Source organism: Hemitrygon akajei, chromosome 6 (assembly GCF_048418815.1).
Source record: "Hemitrygon akajei chromosome 6, sHemAka1.3, whole genome shotgun sequence".
NCBI classification, from domain to species: Eukaryota; Metazoa; Chordata; class Chondrichthyes; order Myliobatiformes; family Dasyatidae; genus Hemitrygon; species Hemitrygon akajei.
In genome coordinates, this window is record NC_133129.1 from 85535738 (window position 1) to 85555084 (window position 19347).

Consider the following 19347-nt stretch of genomic DNA (forward strand, 5'->3'; position numbering starts at 1 on the left):
ATATATATATATATTCATACTGTATTGCTGCTGCAAGAGCAAATTTTAGGACATATGCCGGTGATATTAAACCTGATTCTGCCTTTTGAGGGTTCTTTTGCAACCTTTGAATATTTAGCTGAGTACTTGAAATGCCATTGCTTCAAAGACTATGCATTGAGTGTTGGGAAATGGGATTATTGTGGATTGGTACTTGATGGCTGGCATAGATATGGAGGGGTGAAGGGCCTGCTTTCATATTGTCTGATGACACTATATGTACTGCATCTATGTGACATGTGCCACATGCCTCTCTATGACACTGTAATGAAAATAAGCTCTTTAAAATTTATTTTTAATTAACTGAATTTAAGCTTCCCAATTGTGGTGGGGATTTAACCTCATGCCTTTCGATAGTTAGTCTGGGCCTCTAGGTTACTTGTTCAGTAGTTGAACTACACTACTCCCAGTAAAGAACAAGGAAAACATAATAGCTTGGGACCTGGTTTAGGAACTTACAGGATCATTGATCTTCTGATATAATTAATATGTGGTCAAATATTGTATCAGAAAAACTTGTGGTACTGAGACCATTCAATCTTCTGTGTTCATGGTGGACCTTTGATTGGCCAGTTATACTGATGGTACGCCCACTAAAATACTCACAGAAAGTGAGAGCTGCAGAAAGGAACCTTGTAGAGATTACCCTGCTGCAGCTTTGCAGATCAATTCCCTGCATATCATTCAGTGAAGGCCTCTGTTGCTATGATTGACAGTGTCTTTCTGCTGCTGGCTGCCAGTGATTATAAAAGGCAACAATTTTGGTGACCTTTCCAAAAGGTGAATGATTTGAAATGATGCTTAGGGTTGTTAAACGCACTCAGGGTTGGTGGGGTTAGGTAAATTGTCTGCAGCTGTACCAATTACTTGCGTAAAGTACAGGTAGGCATTTAATCACTCTTCTCTTCCCCTCTACATATTTCTCAATTCTGGAAACAGCTAGCTAGCTGGTAAACTAGTGCTTCCAGATGTCAGGCAAGCAACTGGCCACAAATTAAACCATTGCCAAGAGTAAAATATGTATTCATATGCACTGAACCAGGAGGCAGTAGTTGACCTCTTTGCAAGCCAAAACTTGCAAAGAAGTCAATAATTTTGACCTGAAGCTGAGTGCAATCTTAATTGAACTCTTTGGTTGGATTGCAGATGTGGAGTATCTTGATGTTATAAGCCATTCTGAATCTTTCAGTTAAATTCTGTTGTCAGAAAACAAATAAGGATATGTTCAGTATTAACCTCTCTCTGCCCTTTGGGGTTAAGCAGTTTGCAGACTGTGTGTCTGGACTTCAATGTTCAGATCAGCCTGCTGCTTAATAGTTCCTCACTAAGTTCCTGTACCTCCTTAGGAGGAGGTGATGTTGGTGGAGCAAGCAAAAGATTTTCCTCCACCATGCATCAGGGTTGTCAGTTGGCCATCCTTATCCGCGAGGGATTGGTTTCAGGATCCCTCGTGGATACCGAAAAACACGGATGCTCAAGTCCCTTATTTAACCCGTTTCAGTATGGTGGACTTCAGGACCCAGTGGAACCCTGGACCTTATTTAACCTGGCTCAGAACGGTGGTCTTTAGGACCGGCAGAGCTTTGAATCCGCAGTGTTTCTGTTCACGAAAATAATCACGATCACGATTAAAAATAAAGTGGAAATAATAAAGCGATTGGAAAGAGGTGAAACGCCATCGGTCATTGGAAAAGCGTTAGGCTACAGTCGGTCAACGATCAGAACAATTTTAAAGGATAAAATGAGAAAGGCCCTGCCCCGATGAAAGCTACAATAATTACTAAGCCACGCAGTGGTTTAATTATTGAAATACATACGTTTCTTAAGTGTTTTATATGCATAGAAAGGTAAAATATATACTAAGACAAACATTTGACTAACTGACACTAAATAATACTCGATGTAGCTGTTCCAACTTAGTAAGAGAACTGATTTTTTTCGATCCCAATCCACGATAACCTACGCACATCCTCCCGTATACTTTAAATCATCTCTACATTACTTATAATATCTAATACAATGTAAATGCCATGTAAATAGTTATACTGCATTGTTTAGGGAATAATGACAAGAAAAAAAGTGTATATGCTCAAAGAACGAGTGCTGGAAGAGCACTTCCGGGTTTTCTTGATTTGTGGTTTGTTGAAGTCGCGCATGCGGAACTCACGGATAAAGAGGGCCGACTGTACCTGAAAAGGAGCCTAAAGTGATTTACCCTTTGCAAGGATGGCACTCATCCAGTAATCTGCTACAAAACAGGGTTGGGTGAGCCTGTGCCTCTTGATTGCCTCTCTGATCTATACGATAGTTTCTATCCTTCCTTCATTGAGAAAATAATGCCCGGCTTTGTATCCCTACATATGATTGTTTCAGTCTGCACAGAAGGTGGTATTAATATTTTTATTACAGCCTGCAATCCCAAATTGAGGTGTCTTTGCTTGACTTGGTAGACTCTTGGGATTAGTTCCGTTATCTGTAACTTCCTCTCAAAGTAATCACTGAAATTCATAGCAACAAGAGAGGACCTATTCTAAGTGTGGTGGCTGGAAAAGTGCTGCTCTTATAGCTCTCAATCTATAACCTTGTGCATCACAACGTGTCAAATGATCTTCTTAAACATGACAAAGTCTGCAGGTGTTGGAAATCCAGAACAACACGCGCAAAATGCTGAAGAAACTCAGCAGCTCAGGAAGCATTTATGGAGAGGAGTACAGTCAACGTTTTGGGCCCAGACCTTCATCAGGACTGAGATGGAAGTGGGGAGGTGCCAGAATAAAAAGGTGTGGGGAAGGAGAAAGAGGCTAGCTGGAAGGTGATGGATGATCGATAGCCTGGATGGGTCGGAGAGGAATTTTCCAGATTTTTTCTCCTCAATTGGCAACTCGGTTTTTTTCCCCCGGGTTATCACATGGGTTTGGGCGGGATGAATAATAAAATAAAATGGGCGGCATGGTGCCCTGTTGGTTGGCACTGTTGCCTTGTGGGATTCGGTGAAAACTAGAGTTAAGATTGGATCAGCCATGATCTTGTTGAATGGCGGAGCAGGCTTGAGGGGCCGATTGGCCTACTCTTGCTCCTATCTCTTATGTTCTTATGTATGTTCTTATGAAGCCAGCTGGGTGGAAAAGGTCAAGGGCTGGAGAACGGTCCTCTTGCTATTTATTCTTTTTAAAATATGGGTTTCTGTATATCAATTTGGGTAGGAAGTTCTAGACCACTGTTCTAAAGGGGGGAAAAGAGACAGCTTCAAATTATTTTTTACCAATTATTTTATCAATTTTACCTTAACTTTTTCCTCCTAACTGTTGGACTCTGTTAAAGGAAATACCCTTTCTAGTCACCATCTCTCTGCCTCTTGAGTTACAATAAATATACCCTCCACCTCTCCTATATTCTGCATTAAATTATCTTAAGCTTCCTGTTTGATGAGTTCTGATAGCATAACACTAGCACTAGGAGTTCCCAGATCAGTTAATTGTGGCTGGAGTGTAGCTTCTCTGCATGACTTTGATTTTGAACCAAAAATGTGCAACCCACAGAGACGTAATTTCAGTTTAAGATGTGGACCGTATTGAAGTACTCACTACAAGGGGAAAAGGGATTTAAAGCCATGCCAGATGATGGTTTTATTTTGCTTGGCATGTATTTTTACTTAACTGGTTTGGGTGTTCCTCTTCTTTCTCCTGAAGCCACACATCCCATGCAGTCCACTGCCACCATGTAGATTGAATAGTCTTGGCCACTGCTTGGTTGACCAGGGACGGGTGGTTGTTTTGCACTACTCCATTGCACTCCCACTCTCTGTGGCCTCTGGCACTTTTCAAGTAAATCTCAGTACTGGCTTGAGAAACATTACCTTATTGAAACCTATTAATTATTGAAAGGCCTCGATAGAGTGGATGTGGAGAGGATGTCTCCTATAGTGGGGGAGACCAGATGGCACAGCCTCAGAATAGAGGGCTGTCCTTTTAGAACAGAGGTAACGACTCTTTAGCCAGAGAGTGGTGAATTTGTGGAATTTGTTGCCTCAGTGGAGGCCTCGTGGAGGCACAGTTGTTCCTGATGAGAGTTCACTACTTGCCTACTGATACTGACCAAGACGTGTGTGCGTGTGTGTGTGAGATTTAATTTCCATTTGGGTTTTCTCCTCCTTGCCAAAAAGTGAGGCCACTGGTATACAATAGCAGGATCATGGGGGTTTATACTGCAGTGTTAAGGGTGATAGAATTTTACAACAGTGAGGACCATGAGGCCCATCATGCTGTGCTGATATTTGGAAACAAATATCTGAATAGCATCCATTGCTTTCTTCATAATATTTCCTTATCTGCTTGTAAAATCATGTTGAAATGTCTTGACATTCACAAATATTCAAAATGCAGAGGAATTATTTTAAAAAGATAGCATTTTAATTCGAAATGGTTAGAGCAGTGGAAAACATGGACACACTTAAGAACCAAACTGTTAAGCTAATTATGTAAAACTGTAATAAAATTAGTCTGTTTAGTGTTCTCTTACTAACTGCCAATTACTCTGCTGTTGCTTAGGGCAGAAGTGAAGGTCCTCCATCCCTGTCTGTCTATACTGTCGCATACAGCTATAGAGGATTCTTCATTGCTGTTTCTATGACAGTTTGGTTTTACCAGTCGAGGTTGTTAACCCTGAGCTGAACCCCCCGAACCTTGAGAATCAGTGGACCACTCTTAGTCTGTGGCCTGTACCCTGTGATCTGTTTGGCATGGGTGACCCTACCCAACAGCTAAAGCATAAAGCCCTGGCTCCAGCCAATGCAGCTCACCGGGTCAATGAGCCGTGCAAGTCTCCAAACCCTATGACAAGACGGTGGTCGTCTTGGAGGTTAGTGTTCTCTTAGCAGCCATGATTCAGGATCAGCATATAGTTCTTCCAATCTGAGAGGTGGGAAATCTGGCAGTTTGAGTTGGCCTTTGGATTCCAACACCTGTTCACTGGTGCAGCATAGTGGAAGATGCAGTTTTTGGCTTAAGATGGGACAGTCTTCTACTTTGAGGAAACATGGATAGAAGTTCTGCTACCAAGGTAGGAGATTTCACCCATTATTTGGCCTGATGATAAAGTAAGTTAGTCTTGTTCATTTAAAACGTAGGTTCCCAACCTGGGCTCCACAGACCCGTCGGTTAATGGTAGGAGTCCATGGCATAAAAAAGGCTGGAAACCTGTGATTTAAAATGTTTTGTCATTAAACTGCTATATAAATGCAAGGTGTTAGAGGAGCTGTTTGTAGTTTATTAACTGTGTGCATACTTCACTAAAGTAACAGCACAAACATTGTTCACTTGTTTTCCATTTGGAAAACCCAATCATATTGCTAACAACTGACTAGCATGCCAGAGACCAAACCCGATTCCTAATTAAGCTCAGGAAAGGTATCTGTCAGCACACCAGATTTTCAGCAGGCTGTTATAACTAACTGAGGTAAAATAAACTGTGCTGCACTTTATGGTTACCTATTATTGACCTTAATTTGGACTTGCCAGAATTAAGCCGGGTAAGTGTATCTTGGGGAGCTGAGTGCTTCTGCTTTCTTGTTGCTTTGTGTATAGTTTGTCATGAGACTTAGGGCATTACAGTAGCGTAGTTGTTAGCACAGTGCTTTAGTGTACCAGCAACCCAGCTTCAATTCCCAGCACTGCCTGCAAGGAGTTTGTATGTTCTTCCCATGAACCACATGGATTTCCTCCAGATGCTCTGGTTTCCTCCCACAGTCCAAAGACTTGCTGGTTGATAGGTTAATTGGCCATTGTAAATTGTTCCATGATTAGGCTAGGATTAATTCGGGATTGCTAGACGGTGCGGCTTGAAGGGCCGGAAGGGCCTGTTCCATGCTGTATCTGAATTAATAAAAGGATGGAAGGGCAACCAGATACCTTGCTGACTCAATAGCCATGCATTCTTAACATCTGCATTCTGTCAAGTAGGAGTCAGAGAAGGATTGGAAGCAGACTGATTTCAGGGAAGGAGCTTCATTTTGGGGATCTGCATTCATTAAAGCCTGCTTTTGCTTGTTAGAACTAGACTTAGACAACTCTGGTATGTCTTGGTCTTGGGAGGAGAGAAGGAAAGGAAGAATGAGTGAAAGAATGAAAAAAGGGGTAAAGAGTGAATGGTGGAGAGTTGGAGGTGGACAGATGCACAGGGGAATGGGAAAAGACTAAAGGTAAATGGGGAGAGGAGCTGGAAATTTAGCACAGTGAGCAAGGAAGGAAGGGAGAGAACATACAGAATTATGTCTTGTAGGATTACAGGCTGCTGATTATTAGCCTTGCTTCATAAGGATAATTTTTTAAATTTGTAAACTAAACTATTCATAATAGCAAAAGGGAAAAACAGTGCAAAATTCTATATATTCTGTGCAGTTTCATCCTTATGTTCAGTGTTGCTGGTTTTATACATATTATTGCAAGTACATCTTTTTGTATACCCCTGCCACTCATATGCCCCCCTTGGTGATACACCCTTCTTGTGCTTAGGGGCTTTCCAGCTGGATTCTGTCTCTCAGTGTTCATAGTGGAAGAACACTAGACTGTGGTCCTTCCCCACAGATCCTTTGCATTGGCTGCATTGAGCTCCAGTGCATCCCTCAGCATATACTCCTGCACCCTCCAACATACTAATCTCATTCTCACTTTTCTGGAAGACCAGCAAGTTTTGGACAGACCAGAGTGTTTTCCAGCAGCACTAGATGTCTGTCTCAGTGTGTGTCCCTGGGAACAGAGTGCTATGTTATACAGCTGCTCAGAATGAGTTGCGGTAAGGGCTCTTGCATCCTTCTCCAGGGCACCCATAGCACACCCACAGCCTGCAGAAAGGTGAATGACTGTCTCCTGCCCATCACATCCATCCTGGGGTAGCACACATTGGCAGTAATATTCCAACTGGACAGGAAGAATCCGAAGGGGTAGGCCTCTCACCTCCAGCCCAGCAAGGCCTTGATGCTTTTTGGTGAGTTCTGGCAATGGGGTATTCTGCCACATGATTTGGGCAGTCTGCTCAGGAATCCCGTGATTGCTGGAATAGTTTATTGCTATTAATGTTGTTGAACTTGAACTAGTCTGTCCCTGAGCAGTAGCCTGTAGGCATCAGTACCTTGAACATCGGAACATCAAGTGATTGTTTTTTTGAGATTTTGTAGTATTGTGTACACCGAGCTTGGTTTGTACTCCTGAGCTTAGGCTCATTGTGCAGCTGACACCACAGTAGATATAAAAACACAACACAACAATGATCTGATGTTGCCTTTAAGGCAGAAGAGGAATAGGAAGTGCATTCATAAGTGGGCCTCACAGAGGCTAAATGCAAATTAGATGAATAGCACTTTATAATCCACCTGGGTAATCTCTGACCTGATAGCATAAGCATCGAATTCTCAAATTTCTGGTTACTGCTTCTTTCTGTCTTTGTTCTTTGTGTCTCCTCCTGATTCACCTAGTCCCATGATTCACACACTTACCCCACAGGTTCTTTTCCCAATGCTCCACAGTCTTCTATCAGATTCCATCTTCCATCTTCAGTCCTAGCTTTTGATATCATTTGCATTCTCCTCCCTCTCTCATCTGCCTCATCACCCCCTTCACCAGGATCCACCTAACACCCTTCCCTCCTCTTTTTCGTACTGGCTATAATCCCCTCTTTCTTCCCAGTTCAAATGAAGGGTCATGACCTGTAATGTCCCCCCTCCCCCGTCCATTTCTCTCCATATATGTTGCCTGACCCACTGAGCTCCTCCAGTGCCTTTGTCACCAGTGGGGCTTAACTTTCAGCAACAGGGTTTGCACCAGCTGATCTCCAATTTTTCTTTCTCTTAGCCTGTCAATCCAGTGTCAATCGCAATCTTTAGATTGGACTCCTTAATGTGCCAAAACAAAATTGATCTACTTGTATTTATATATATTTTGCTGGATTGCATCTTATTATTTTGTGTATTGTGGAGTATGCATTGTCCAGATGGGGCAAATGGCCTGTTCCCCACCTGCAAAATTAATTGTGGGAAAAAAAACTTAAGGGTTTCTAAAATCCCCTTGTTTCTCTCGTTATAGGAAAGTGAGAATGAGCTTGGCTCTGAGCTGGAAGATCTCAAAGAAAACTCAGACAGCGGTTGCAGTGACTTTGGCAAGAAAAAGAGGAAGAAACGAAAGGAGAAGAAAGAGAAGAAAATCAAGCGTCGGAAAAAGGATCAGGGTGATGATGATGAAGAGGAGGAAAGTCGTAAGGTAACATTTATACTCCTGTCTTCTCTGTGGACTGGTCTAGCTCATCTTTCTGAGCACATCTAGGTCACTTTTTTAAAAAAACAGACTGGAGCTGTGAATCCGCCAGTATCTGCGCCCCCCCACCAATCAAACTTCCAGCTACTTGATCCACACAGTCAAGTAATAACGGGGAAAAAAACAAGCAGGAAGCTGCTCATTTTGCCCCTCTGCCTGCTCTACCATTTAATAAGATCATGGCTGATATTTAACCTCTGCCACTTTCCTGCTCTTGATCCCATGTTTCCTTAAGATCTATCAATCTGTCTCAAATGTACTTGGCAAATGAGCCTTCACAGGCCTCTTGGGTTGAGAATTCCAAAGATTTGCTATTCTGTGGTGAAGAAATTTCTTGTCTCTGTCTATTTGGCTACTCCTGTGTTTGTGTTGGTGGTTCTTGATTCTAGATATCCCAGCCAGGGAAATTGTCACCTGCATTTGTTCTATCAGACCCCATAATTTTGTCCACTTCATGGATATTACCTTTCATTCTTCTAAACCGTAAGGCAGGGGTTCCCAATCTTGGGGTCCACAGACCCCTTGCTTCAAGGTGCTATTCCATGACGTAAATAAGGTTAAGAACCCCTGCTCTAGGGAGAAGTGCCCAAAGTGCTTAATGTCTTCTCATAGGACAGGCACTTCTGAGCCCCATACCGGAAACCAATCCAGTGAATCATTGTACACTGCTATGAGTATAGCCTTCCTTGAGTGGAGAGACCAGACCTGTGCGTGGTATTTCAGTTGCAGTCTCATTTGGGTGTGTAAAGGCCATTGTAACGCTAGTTGTCATAAAGGCAAAGCTGAAACTGGCTGGCTGGGTTGGCTTTGGGAGGGAGGAGGAGGAAAAGTGTATGCTGATGTAAAATTTACTTGGCGGCATTTATTTATTTATTGAAATGCAGTATGAAATAGGTCCTTCCGGGCCTTTGAGCTGCACCGCTCAACAATCTCCTGATTTAGTTCTAGCCTAATCATGGGAAAATTTAACCTCCCAACCAGCAGGAAATGAACCCAGGTCACTAGTACTGTAAAGTGTTGTGCTACCCACTACGTTACTGTGTCAATAGTGTAGAATTGATAGGAACTACAGAATGTAGAAGTTTGTACATTACTGTGAAATAGCTGGTAATACATGCAAGTTGAATGCAGATGAAATACAATGTTTGAGTATCATCAAGAGTTGTATAGGTGGTCTTGTACAGCAGTTAGGCCAAGGATCGTATCGCATCGCAAAATTTGAAAAGTGTAGAGGTTTCTTAGTTAACACGACAAAATGCTGGAGGAGCTCAGCAGGTCAGGCAGTATCCATGGAAAAGGGTGAACAGTCAACATTTCGTCTCAGACCCTTCTTTTCAGTCCTTGAGAATGGTTTTGGCCTGGAATGTCGTCTTAATCCCTTCCACGGATGCTGCAGAAATGCTGAGTTCCTCCAGCATTTTGTGCGTGTTGATCTGGATTTCCAGCATCTGCACATTCTAATGTTTGTTTATTTATCTGTTTAAAAGAGGAGAAAGCTATGTTGATAGGTCTTGACAGTCATGTATTGAAATTATGCATTGCTGAAATAGTTGGTGGTTTCAAGCATGTGTGGCTTTGCCTTCAAATCGAGAAGCGTCATAAACACAGCATGGAAACATTTCCTTCAGGCTGACTTGTCCATGCCTATCCACCCTAATCCCATTTTCCTATCCAGATACCTCCTCTGGTAGTTTATTCCATATACTTGCCATCCTCTGAATGGGGGGGGAAGGAAGTAATTTGCCCTTTGGGTTTCATTTCGCTATTTCCCCTCTCAACTTACTTTCTGTAGTTCTAGACTTCTCAACCCTTGTGGTAGGTGCCTATAATTTCTTCTCATCTATGCATTTCCTATTTCATAAGCTGGCTAGGCAACATCCTGGTGAATCTCTTCTGGACTCTTTCTGTAGTGTGGTGACCAGAGTGGCATGGGCTATTCCAGATGTGGTCTAGTTAATGTTTTGTACAGTGTATCGTGATGTTCCAACTCTTGCCTATGAAGACAAGCAAGCTAAATACCTTCACTACTCTTTTTCACCCGTGTCTCCATGCTCAGGGAGCTATAACCATGCACCCCAAGGTGTCTGTACATCAGAGCTTCTAAGGTCCCTGTCATTTTTTGAATGTGTTAGGCTAGTATTAGTTAACACATATAACACATTAATTTACAGTTGTCCAGATTAAATTCTGTCTGCCCAACTTCCTAGCTGACTTGTATTCCTCTATCCTTAAACAGCCATCGTTGATATCTACAACCCCACCAGTCTTTGTGCCATCAGCAAACATAGACCACAGACCTTCTTATCCAAGTCATTTATATATACTCAGTAGGGACTTTATTGGATACATATGCACACCTGCTGTTAATGCAAATGGAAGTGTCACAGGAAAGCAGCATCCATCATCAATGAGCCCCACCATTCAGATCATGTTCTCTTACTACTGCCATCAGGAAGTAGGTACAGGAATCTGGTGCAGGACCCACTCCACCAGATTCATGAACAGTTATTACCCTCAACCATCAGGTTCTTAAACCAGAAGGGATAACCTCATTCACCCTAACACTGAATTGTTCCCACAATCTATGAATTTACTTTCAAGGACTCATCAACTCATGTTCTCAATATTTATTGCTTATTTATTTATTACTATTTTTTTCTTTTTTGCATATTTTGTTGCCTTTTGCACATTGGTTGTCTTTGTCATGTGCGGTCTTTCATTATGATTATTAGCCTATAGATTTATTGAGTATGCCTGCAAGAAAATGAATCTCGTGGTTGTATATGTACTTTGAACTTTATCTAATCAGCCATTTATGGGGCAGCATCTCAATGCATAAAAGTATACAGACATTGTCAAGAGGTTCTGTTGTTGTTCAGACCAAACGTCAGAATGGAGAACAAATGTGATTTAAGTGACTTAGACTGTGGAATGATTGTTGATGCCGGTTGAGGTAGTTTGAGTATCTCAGAAACTGCTGATCTCCTGGGATTATCAGTCTGTACAGTTTACAGAGAATAGTGCAAAAAACAAAAAAAACTTGCAGTGTGCGGCAGTTCTGTGGGTGAAAGTTCCTTGTTAATGAGAGTGATCAGACGAGAATGGCCAGACTGATTCAAGCTGACGTGTTACAACAGTGATATGCAGAAGAGCATCTCTGAACACGCAACACATTGAACCTTGAAGTGGATGGGTAATAGGTGACCACGCACATACACGCAATAGCCACTTAGTTAGGTACAGGAGGTAACTAATAAGGTGACCACTAGGTGTATATGACAGGCAAAAAGATCCCTGTGGTATACCACTGGTTACAGGTGGTTTAACCACACGGGTTACTGGAGGTATTGAATTTCAAGTCTGTTGGTGAGATGGTTCAAGCAGGAAACTATCTTGAAGATGAGGTTCAGGGTAAGGGTTTAAGTTTGTGACTGGAAAATTAAAAAAAAATGCAAGTGCTGGAAATCTGAAATAATAACTTGAAATGCTCAGCAGATAAGGTGGAACCTGTGGAGAAGAAAAATGGCATTATGTTTCAGATTTTTATTCCAGCTCTGTAATCTTGGAGTGTTGACTTGAGGAAAATAGTAGGGTTCTGTCACAATAGACAGGGATTCTGCTGTCACTGGGAAGAGGAAGATACAGAGGTCAATGTTTGAAAATTGGAAGCCGATTCAATAAGAATTTTCTAGCTGTAATGATAAATATTTGGGAATATTTACAAGTGAAGGGGAACATACAGGAAATTAGGACTAATTAAAATTGTCCTCGTAAAAGAAGCGGCCTGGTGGTTTGAATGCCCCTTTGTCACATTATATGACTCTGTCTGGCTTGATGAATAACTCTTCCCTCTGTAACAGCCTGAACCGAAGTCCTCGGCCCGGCTGCTTGAGGATTGGGGCCTGGAAGATGTGGACCACATATTTACCGAGGATGACTATCGCACTTTAACCAACTACAAGGCCTTCAGCCAGTTCATGAGGTGAGCTAAGGAGAAACTGTTCTTGAGCATCATTAAATAAGCAAAGAACACACATGCCTCAACTTTTATGAAGCATTAACTTGTGCATAGATTGTGAATATAGGCTGCCCCCTAGGGTTATGAAAGTCCAACTTCTGGATACCTGTGTACATGAACAAGCTCCCATACCATGATGAATTTCAAAAGTCTAACATTCGTACTGTGCATAACACTTGTTCCTGTGCATGACAGAACTAGTTTCCTCTCTCCATTCTTGGTAGTTGTACTTTCCTGTCAGTCTTGTGCACTTCTGATGCCACTCATTACAATATTTTAGAGGTGTGGTTAGCATGTTAAGTGCTCTGTGTATTTTCTGAATTTTTGGACAAAATTGACAAAAAGACCATCTGTAAAGCTGGAACAGAGAACAGCCTGCAAATGTATGGTCTGCTCCTGTTTGCATCCTGAGCAGTAGTGTGCTGGCTCATTTCAGAGGACAGTGAAAAGTCATCTAATAAACATATCTGGAATGGCATTTTAGCTGGACCGGGTAAGATTGGTGTTAATTAACCTGACTTGCTTTTATGAGACATTTTTTTGTTGTTATTGTGTCTGATCCTAACTTCTTATTCCATATTTTACCATTAAATTCTCCAGATGGTGTAGTAGATTCAGTAAGGTAACCCATGTACTGTCTTATCATTAAACATATTATGAATGAGGGGGTTCCAACCTTATTTATCTCATGGACCCCTACCATTAACCGAGGTTTGGAGCCCTGTTTTGAATTGTATATGTTGGTCCTACCATGAAGAAGCAGGTTAAAGGAGGAGGTGGAGGAATTTGAGGGATGAGCTGCAGTGGCTACAACCTGTTTGGCTTAAAGATCAAGGAGGTCAATTTGTTTTTCTCAAATCCCCCACTTTCCACATAACACACTTAGTGTTATCACATTTTTGTTTGTTTCCAAATGTGATGATGCTTATACAAGATCATTTATTGTCTGCAAGGCATTTTGAGATATCACAAGGTCTTGAAGGGTATGATATTTCTTTTATCAGTTTGGGGACTGATCTTTATAGATGATAGCAGTCCATCTTCATCAGCAAACTAAACTGAAGTCAATTGAATCACATCTCGCCATTTCCCTCCGTTAACAGGCCCCTAACCTAATTCACCAGCCTACTTACATGATAACAAAATTAGAATTGTGTGGTGCAGAAGGTTTTAAAAAGAGATCGAACTTTCCCCCAAGGCTTTGGAATTTGTTCCTTTTCAAATGTTTATCTAAATCTATTTGGAAGTGTTAAATCTACAGTACTGTGCAAAAGTCTTGGGTCATATAGCGCGCTAGGGTGCCTAAAACTTGCACAGTACTGTAGTAATTTTATATCTTCACTGTACTGCTGTGCTTTTTTTTTAAAAAAACAAATTTCATGATGTGAGTGATGATAAAACTGATTCTTATAAGGGTCTCTATTGTGGATTGAGAGTGGGAAGGGGGATGGAGAGGGAAATCATGGTTGGGAAAAGGGGAAGGGGGAGAAGAGAGGGAGCGGGAAGCACCAGAGAGGCATTCTGTCCTGATCAATAAACCAGTTGTTTGGAATCAAATGACCTTGCCTGGTCTCTCAGGGCTGGGTGTGTACGTACTTGCACAACCTCTTCCCTTTCGTCACCTGTCTTAATACCCCTCCCGTAATGTTCCACTCTTGCTGTTCTCAATATGCTTTGCTTCCATCAGATTTACAAACTCTCTCTCTCTGCTCCACATTGATAAATACAGTACTGTGCAAAAGTCTTAGCTACTATATATGTGTGTGTGTGTCTATTGAAGGGGAAGTTTTATAGGTACAGAAAGCGGGAGGTTTAAATGAGATGGAGGAAGGCGCACATACAGAAAAATAGACTGGTGATGTTCACTGGTCAACGTCTGTAAAACTGACCTTTCTTTATGATGTGACACCTTCTTCAAATGGTGTAGCCTAAACACTAAATGATCTTTTAAACCTAGGCCTCTCATTGCCAAGAAGAACCCGAAGATTCCAATGTCGAAAATGATGACAATTCTCGGTGCCAAGTGGAGGGAGTTCAGTGCCAACAGTCCATTCAAGGGATCAGCAGCTGCAGTAGCCGCAGCAGCTGCAGCGGCAGCAGTAGCAGCTGTAGTAGAGCAGGTGTCTGCCAGTGCCTCCACGGGGCCCCTTTCTGCCCTGCCAGTGCCACCCATCCGCAAGGCCAAGACCAAAGAGGGCAAAGGTGAGTGTTGTCAGGGCCCTTCCATGACTTCTGGCTTGGTTCACACTCAGACCCTATTCTTTCTAGCCTCTAGTCCTCCTTCACCCCTCTGATCGCTCAGCCTCAACTCCTGACCTGCTGCTCTGTGCGATATCCAGCTGAATGTATACCCTAACACCAGAGATAATGAAGCTGGTCAAGGCTCAAATGCCCAGATTCTTCTAGGAATGTGTGGCAGCTGAATGGATACCAAAATGTCATACTCCCAAAAATCACTGGGGTGTTGGGATGATGTGATGAAAAGGGAATAATGTGATTCAAAAGTCCACTGTGTGGTTACAGGCCCTGGCGCAAAAAAGCGGAGCAAGAGCCCAAGGGTCCCAGAAGGAAAGAAGAAAAAGAGGAAGAAGATGGCTACCTTGAAAATCAAGCTAGGCATAATGGGATCAAAAAGGAAGAAAAGTTCCTCAGTAAGTGTGAAACACAACTCGCTACAGATACTGTAATATTGAGCAGCACACAATAATCTGGAGCACTTATGGAAGGAATTTGACAGTCAGCATTTTGGCTCCAGATGAAAGGTCTCAACCTGGAACATTGACTTTCAATTTCCCTCCATTGATGCCCCTACCCCTATTGAGTTCCTCCAGCCTTTTGCGTGTTGTTCAGTAAGTATGAGTATGTTTGCTTCCCTGGTGAAGAGTGAGTCCACATTTAATCTTTTGTCATGATCTAGAAGTTTCAGTTTGCATGTGTGGAAAAGATGGTAAAAGTAATGTTTCTCTGAAGCTTTGCCTTGGTACTCTGTTGTACTGGAAAAATTACTGTGGTAGGGGTTAATCGTTCATTATATCCAATAGGGAGATAGTTTTGGAAGGCAGCCTTATAACAATAATAAAGAACTGTGGCCTTTTATTTAGTACATTGCTTTTCAGACCTACTTGGTGCAATGAATGGTCTGAGCTATAACCAAAATACTTAGTCCTCAATCAAGTGTTGTGAGGTGTCTTTGGGTAAATCACAATCTTCATTTGTGGATTCTATTGCAGAATCTATCCATCTGTGCAGTCTTGGTGGCTCTTGGACAGAGGCATTTGTTCTTTCTTTCAGGTGTTGAACTTGCCATGCATACCCTTGAAGGAAAGTTTGGTATATGTATGATTTACCTTCAATGTGTTTTACTTTATCGTGGCCTGACTACAGAATAGTTGTTATCGTTAAATTTGCTTGCTTATGCTCTTTCAGAGTGATGAGGCAGACTTGGATGGGGATTCTGATTTTGACAATGCCAGCGTGCACAGCTCATCCATTCGATCTGATAGCTCTGTTGGGCCCCTGAAAAAAGCAAGGCTTAAAGCAAAAGTTGGCAGAAAGACGAGGAAGAGTAAGTGATCCATTATATTTAACCTGTGCTGTCTTAGTTTAATGGTAAAGTTGTGGATCAAACTAATTCTGGTTGATTTCTCCTGATATTTCGGAATGGAGGAATCGATCTGCTTGACAAGTATAAAACTAGTTGGGGGTGTGCAGAATGAGGGGAAATTCATTTGGGAAATCAGTAAACTCTTCTTCCACTTGAAGGTTAATGAGTATACTTGCAATTGTCTTTTTCAAAACATAAAAGGGTGATTGAATACTGAAATGTATAGTCTTAGAACCATAGAACATTACAGCACAGAAACAGGCCTTTTGGCCCTTCTTGGCTGTGCCGAACCATTTTTCTGCCTAGTCCCACTGACCTGCACCTGGCCCATATCCCTTCATACACCTCTCATCCATGTACCTGTCCAAGTTTTTCTTAAATGTTAAATTTAATATTAAATGGGTGATAAAAAGCCAGTCTTGCCAGCAGTGCCCTGATTCTGAAAAAGTGAATAGAATTAAAAAATAACAATGGCATGTACGTGTATATATTTTTCTCTAGCCTCTGTAGCGTACAAGCAAATTGCATGAAAATAGACCATGCATTTTTGATTCAATATAGGTCTGCACCCCAGACATTGTGCATCCATGCTAAAGGCAGAAAGTGGTAAAAACAATCAGATTATCGAACATTACTGGGGACAGAAAGATTTTGGCTCAACAACTAATTTTTTGCCACAAATTAAAATAATATTGAAACAGCGAGCTACTGGTCTCCCGCTCTCATTGGTGCGGGAGCGATCTCTCTCTCTCTCTCTCCTTTGCTAGCCTGTCTGAGATACCATGGTAGGTGCTTTTGCTGGTGTAAGTGCGGAGTGGAGGTAGAGGGAAAGTGGAAGGGGTAATACTTCTGCTGTTTATATGTGGGAGGGGGACTTTGGGGTTCTGATGTTTGTTATTCATTCTTTGGGGCTTTTTTCTGTTTCATAGAGCAAGAATTTCAGGTTGTATACATTTTCCGATATTAAATTGAACCATTTGAAGTTACACAGCCAAGCCTCTTTAGGCTTCCTCTACCAAATCAGATTGAATATTAGTTTGTTTCTTTCCCAATTACCGATAGCTCTAGACATCCAAGTATTTATATATTGTATATTCAAATTATTCTTTATGCACTCACTTATTGAAAAAAAATCTTATCAAATGGATTTGCAGGAAAAGTGGATCAAAATATTTAAAATGCAGCATAGCTGTGGTCCAGTGGCAAAATGTCCAGCTGTTCCATGCTCCATTCTCCTAGATTAAACTTGGCATTGAGTGTCTGTGTCTTTTTAAATTAGATTGGCAGCCTGGGACAAGGAATGGGATTTCACAAAGGAAGGGGGTTGTTAAAGGCTCCCTTTTTGGTTCACTTTTCTGGCAAATCCATTTGATGGATTTTTTGATAAGACTGTATATTTCAGTCTTCAAGTATCCTTTTATTTTTTTGGAAAAGACATTTTCAGAACTTCTAAATTCCGGATTGCTCACAATAAAGGCCAATATGAATTAGCCCTCCTAACTAGTTGCTGCCCCTGCTTAATAACTTTTTCTGATCGTACATTAGAGCATCTAGATCACTACCACATTATTTGTAATGTCCCTCCATTTAGATAATCGTAAGGTTTTTGATTCCTCTTACTGCAAGGGCATGACCTCACAATTTCCACTTATATTCTGGTTGCTAAGGTTTTGGCTGCTTGCTCAATATATCTACATATCCATTGCAGAGTCCAAATATTCTCATAACATGCCTTCTTTTCTATTTCCTGTCATTAGAAAACTTGGATATATTACTCTTCTACAGGTCATTGCTATAGATTGAAGTTCAAAGTAAATTTCATTATCAAAGTACATATTTGTCACCACACAACCCTGAGATTCATTTTTCTGCAGGCATAATCAGCAAATCTGTAGAATAATAACTATGACAGGATCAATGAAAGATTGCAGAAAACAACAAACTGTGCAAATGCAAATATAAATAAATAAATAGCAATAAATAACAAGAACATGAGATAAAGAGTCCTTAAAGTGAATTTGTTGATTGTGGGAACATCTCAATAGTGAGGCAAGTGAAGTTGAGTGTAGTTATCCTCTGGTTTAAGAGCCTGGTGGCTGAAGGGTAATAGCTGATCTTGAACCTGGTGGTGCGAGTCCTGAGGCTCTTTTACCTTCTACCTGATGGCAGCAGTGAATAGAGAGCATGACCTATGTGGTGGGGATCCTTGTTGATGGATGCTGCTTTCCTGCAACAGTATTTCATGTAGGTGTGCTCAGAGGTAAGTAATTGAGCTCCAAGAACTTATTTTTAAGCACTCCACTATTTGTACCCTTCTAGCTGAAAAAGATCCATTAATTTCTGATTCTTCTATGTTGGTACTTGTCTTCAATCCATGTTAACACACTTTCCCCATTGATCTCTTGTGCACAAACTCTCCATGCAGGTCTTAGTGAAATGCCTTCTGGAAATATGAATACACTACATCTACAGGTTCCCTTCTATTCATTCTGATCATTTAATATCATTCTTGTCCAAACCAACTCACTTCCCAGGCCTTTCTAATATGTTCTCCTGTCTAATCCCCTTCTGTGTTTTGTCTCCTAAACTCTTCAAAATCCTTCAGATCTATGCAGTCATTCTCCATGTTTTTTTCACCCTTCCTATAAGGTGATGCCCAAACTGTACCTAATCCTATTTATTTCTTATAAAAAGAGAACACTTCTTGCAGAGAGTCCTAAACTCTGATTTCAAGAGGCCACCAGGAATCATTCAGTAACTACCCCCACCTCCCCCCCAACACTGCCTCAATGGAAATTAATCTTCATGCCTTATGCCAAGCATTAAAATCATTATTTGTTATTTTGATAAACTATAAGCATGGAAAAGGTCCTGAGCATGGTAGGAAAACCACAGGATCTCTCCAGTGCACTGGCCAATTTAACCCCCAACCAAGTTTACTCAAAACAAAATTTTGTTAATTACCATAATTATTTGTGGAGTTTGCTGCTGTCAGGTTCCACTGTACTATGATAGTGATTGCCATTGCCATGGGGGGGGGGGGTGGGGGGAATGTAAAACACTTCATTGATTGTAAAACACTGGACACCCTGAGGTCATGAAAGACATTGTACAAACGCTCTTTTTATTCTGCTTTCCCTTTCCTTTGTTGTCTATGCACTCCAAACCCATTTTTCTGCAACATAATGCTCATTTTGTGATGTTCTCTCCCCCCCCCCCCACCACCCCATGCTTCTCTTTCTCATGAAAAGTCATGTACCAGAGCCGTTGACTACTTCAGTCTTGTCAGATACAATCTGATCCATTGAGCACTTTCAGCATGTTTGGTTTTTATGTTGGGTTTACAGAGTCTGCGGTACTTTTGTGTAAATGCATACATTTCC

At 41.5% G+C, this 19347-nt stretch overlaps 1 protein-coding gene across 5 annotated transcripts in view; it reads left to right on the forward strand.

The window, feature by feature from the left end:
• chd3 (chromodomain helicase DNA binding protein 3) overlaps positions 1 to 19347 on the forward strand; it is a 130066-nt gene that overhangs the window by 14594 nt on the left and 96125 nt on the right. For all 5 annotated transcript variants that reach the window (XM_073048730.1, XM_073048726.1, XM_073048729.1 and 2 more), the window contains exons 3-7: positions 8115 to 8288; positions 12203 to 12324; positions 14318 to 14562; positions 14884 to 15011; positions 15787 to 15925. In XM_073048730.1, the coding sequence (XP_072904831.1) occupies positions 8115 to 8288; positions 12203 to 12324; positions 14318 to 14562; positions 14884 to 15011; positions 15787 to 15925 (808 nt within the window). The remainder of the gene's footprint in view (positions 1 to 8114; positions 8289 to 12202; positions 12325 to 14317; positions 14563 to 14883; positions 15012 to 15786; positions 15926 to 19347) is intronic.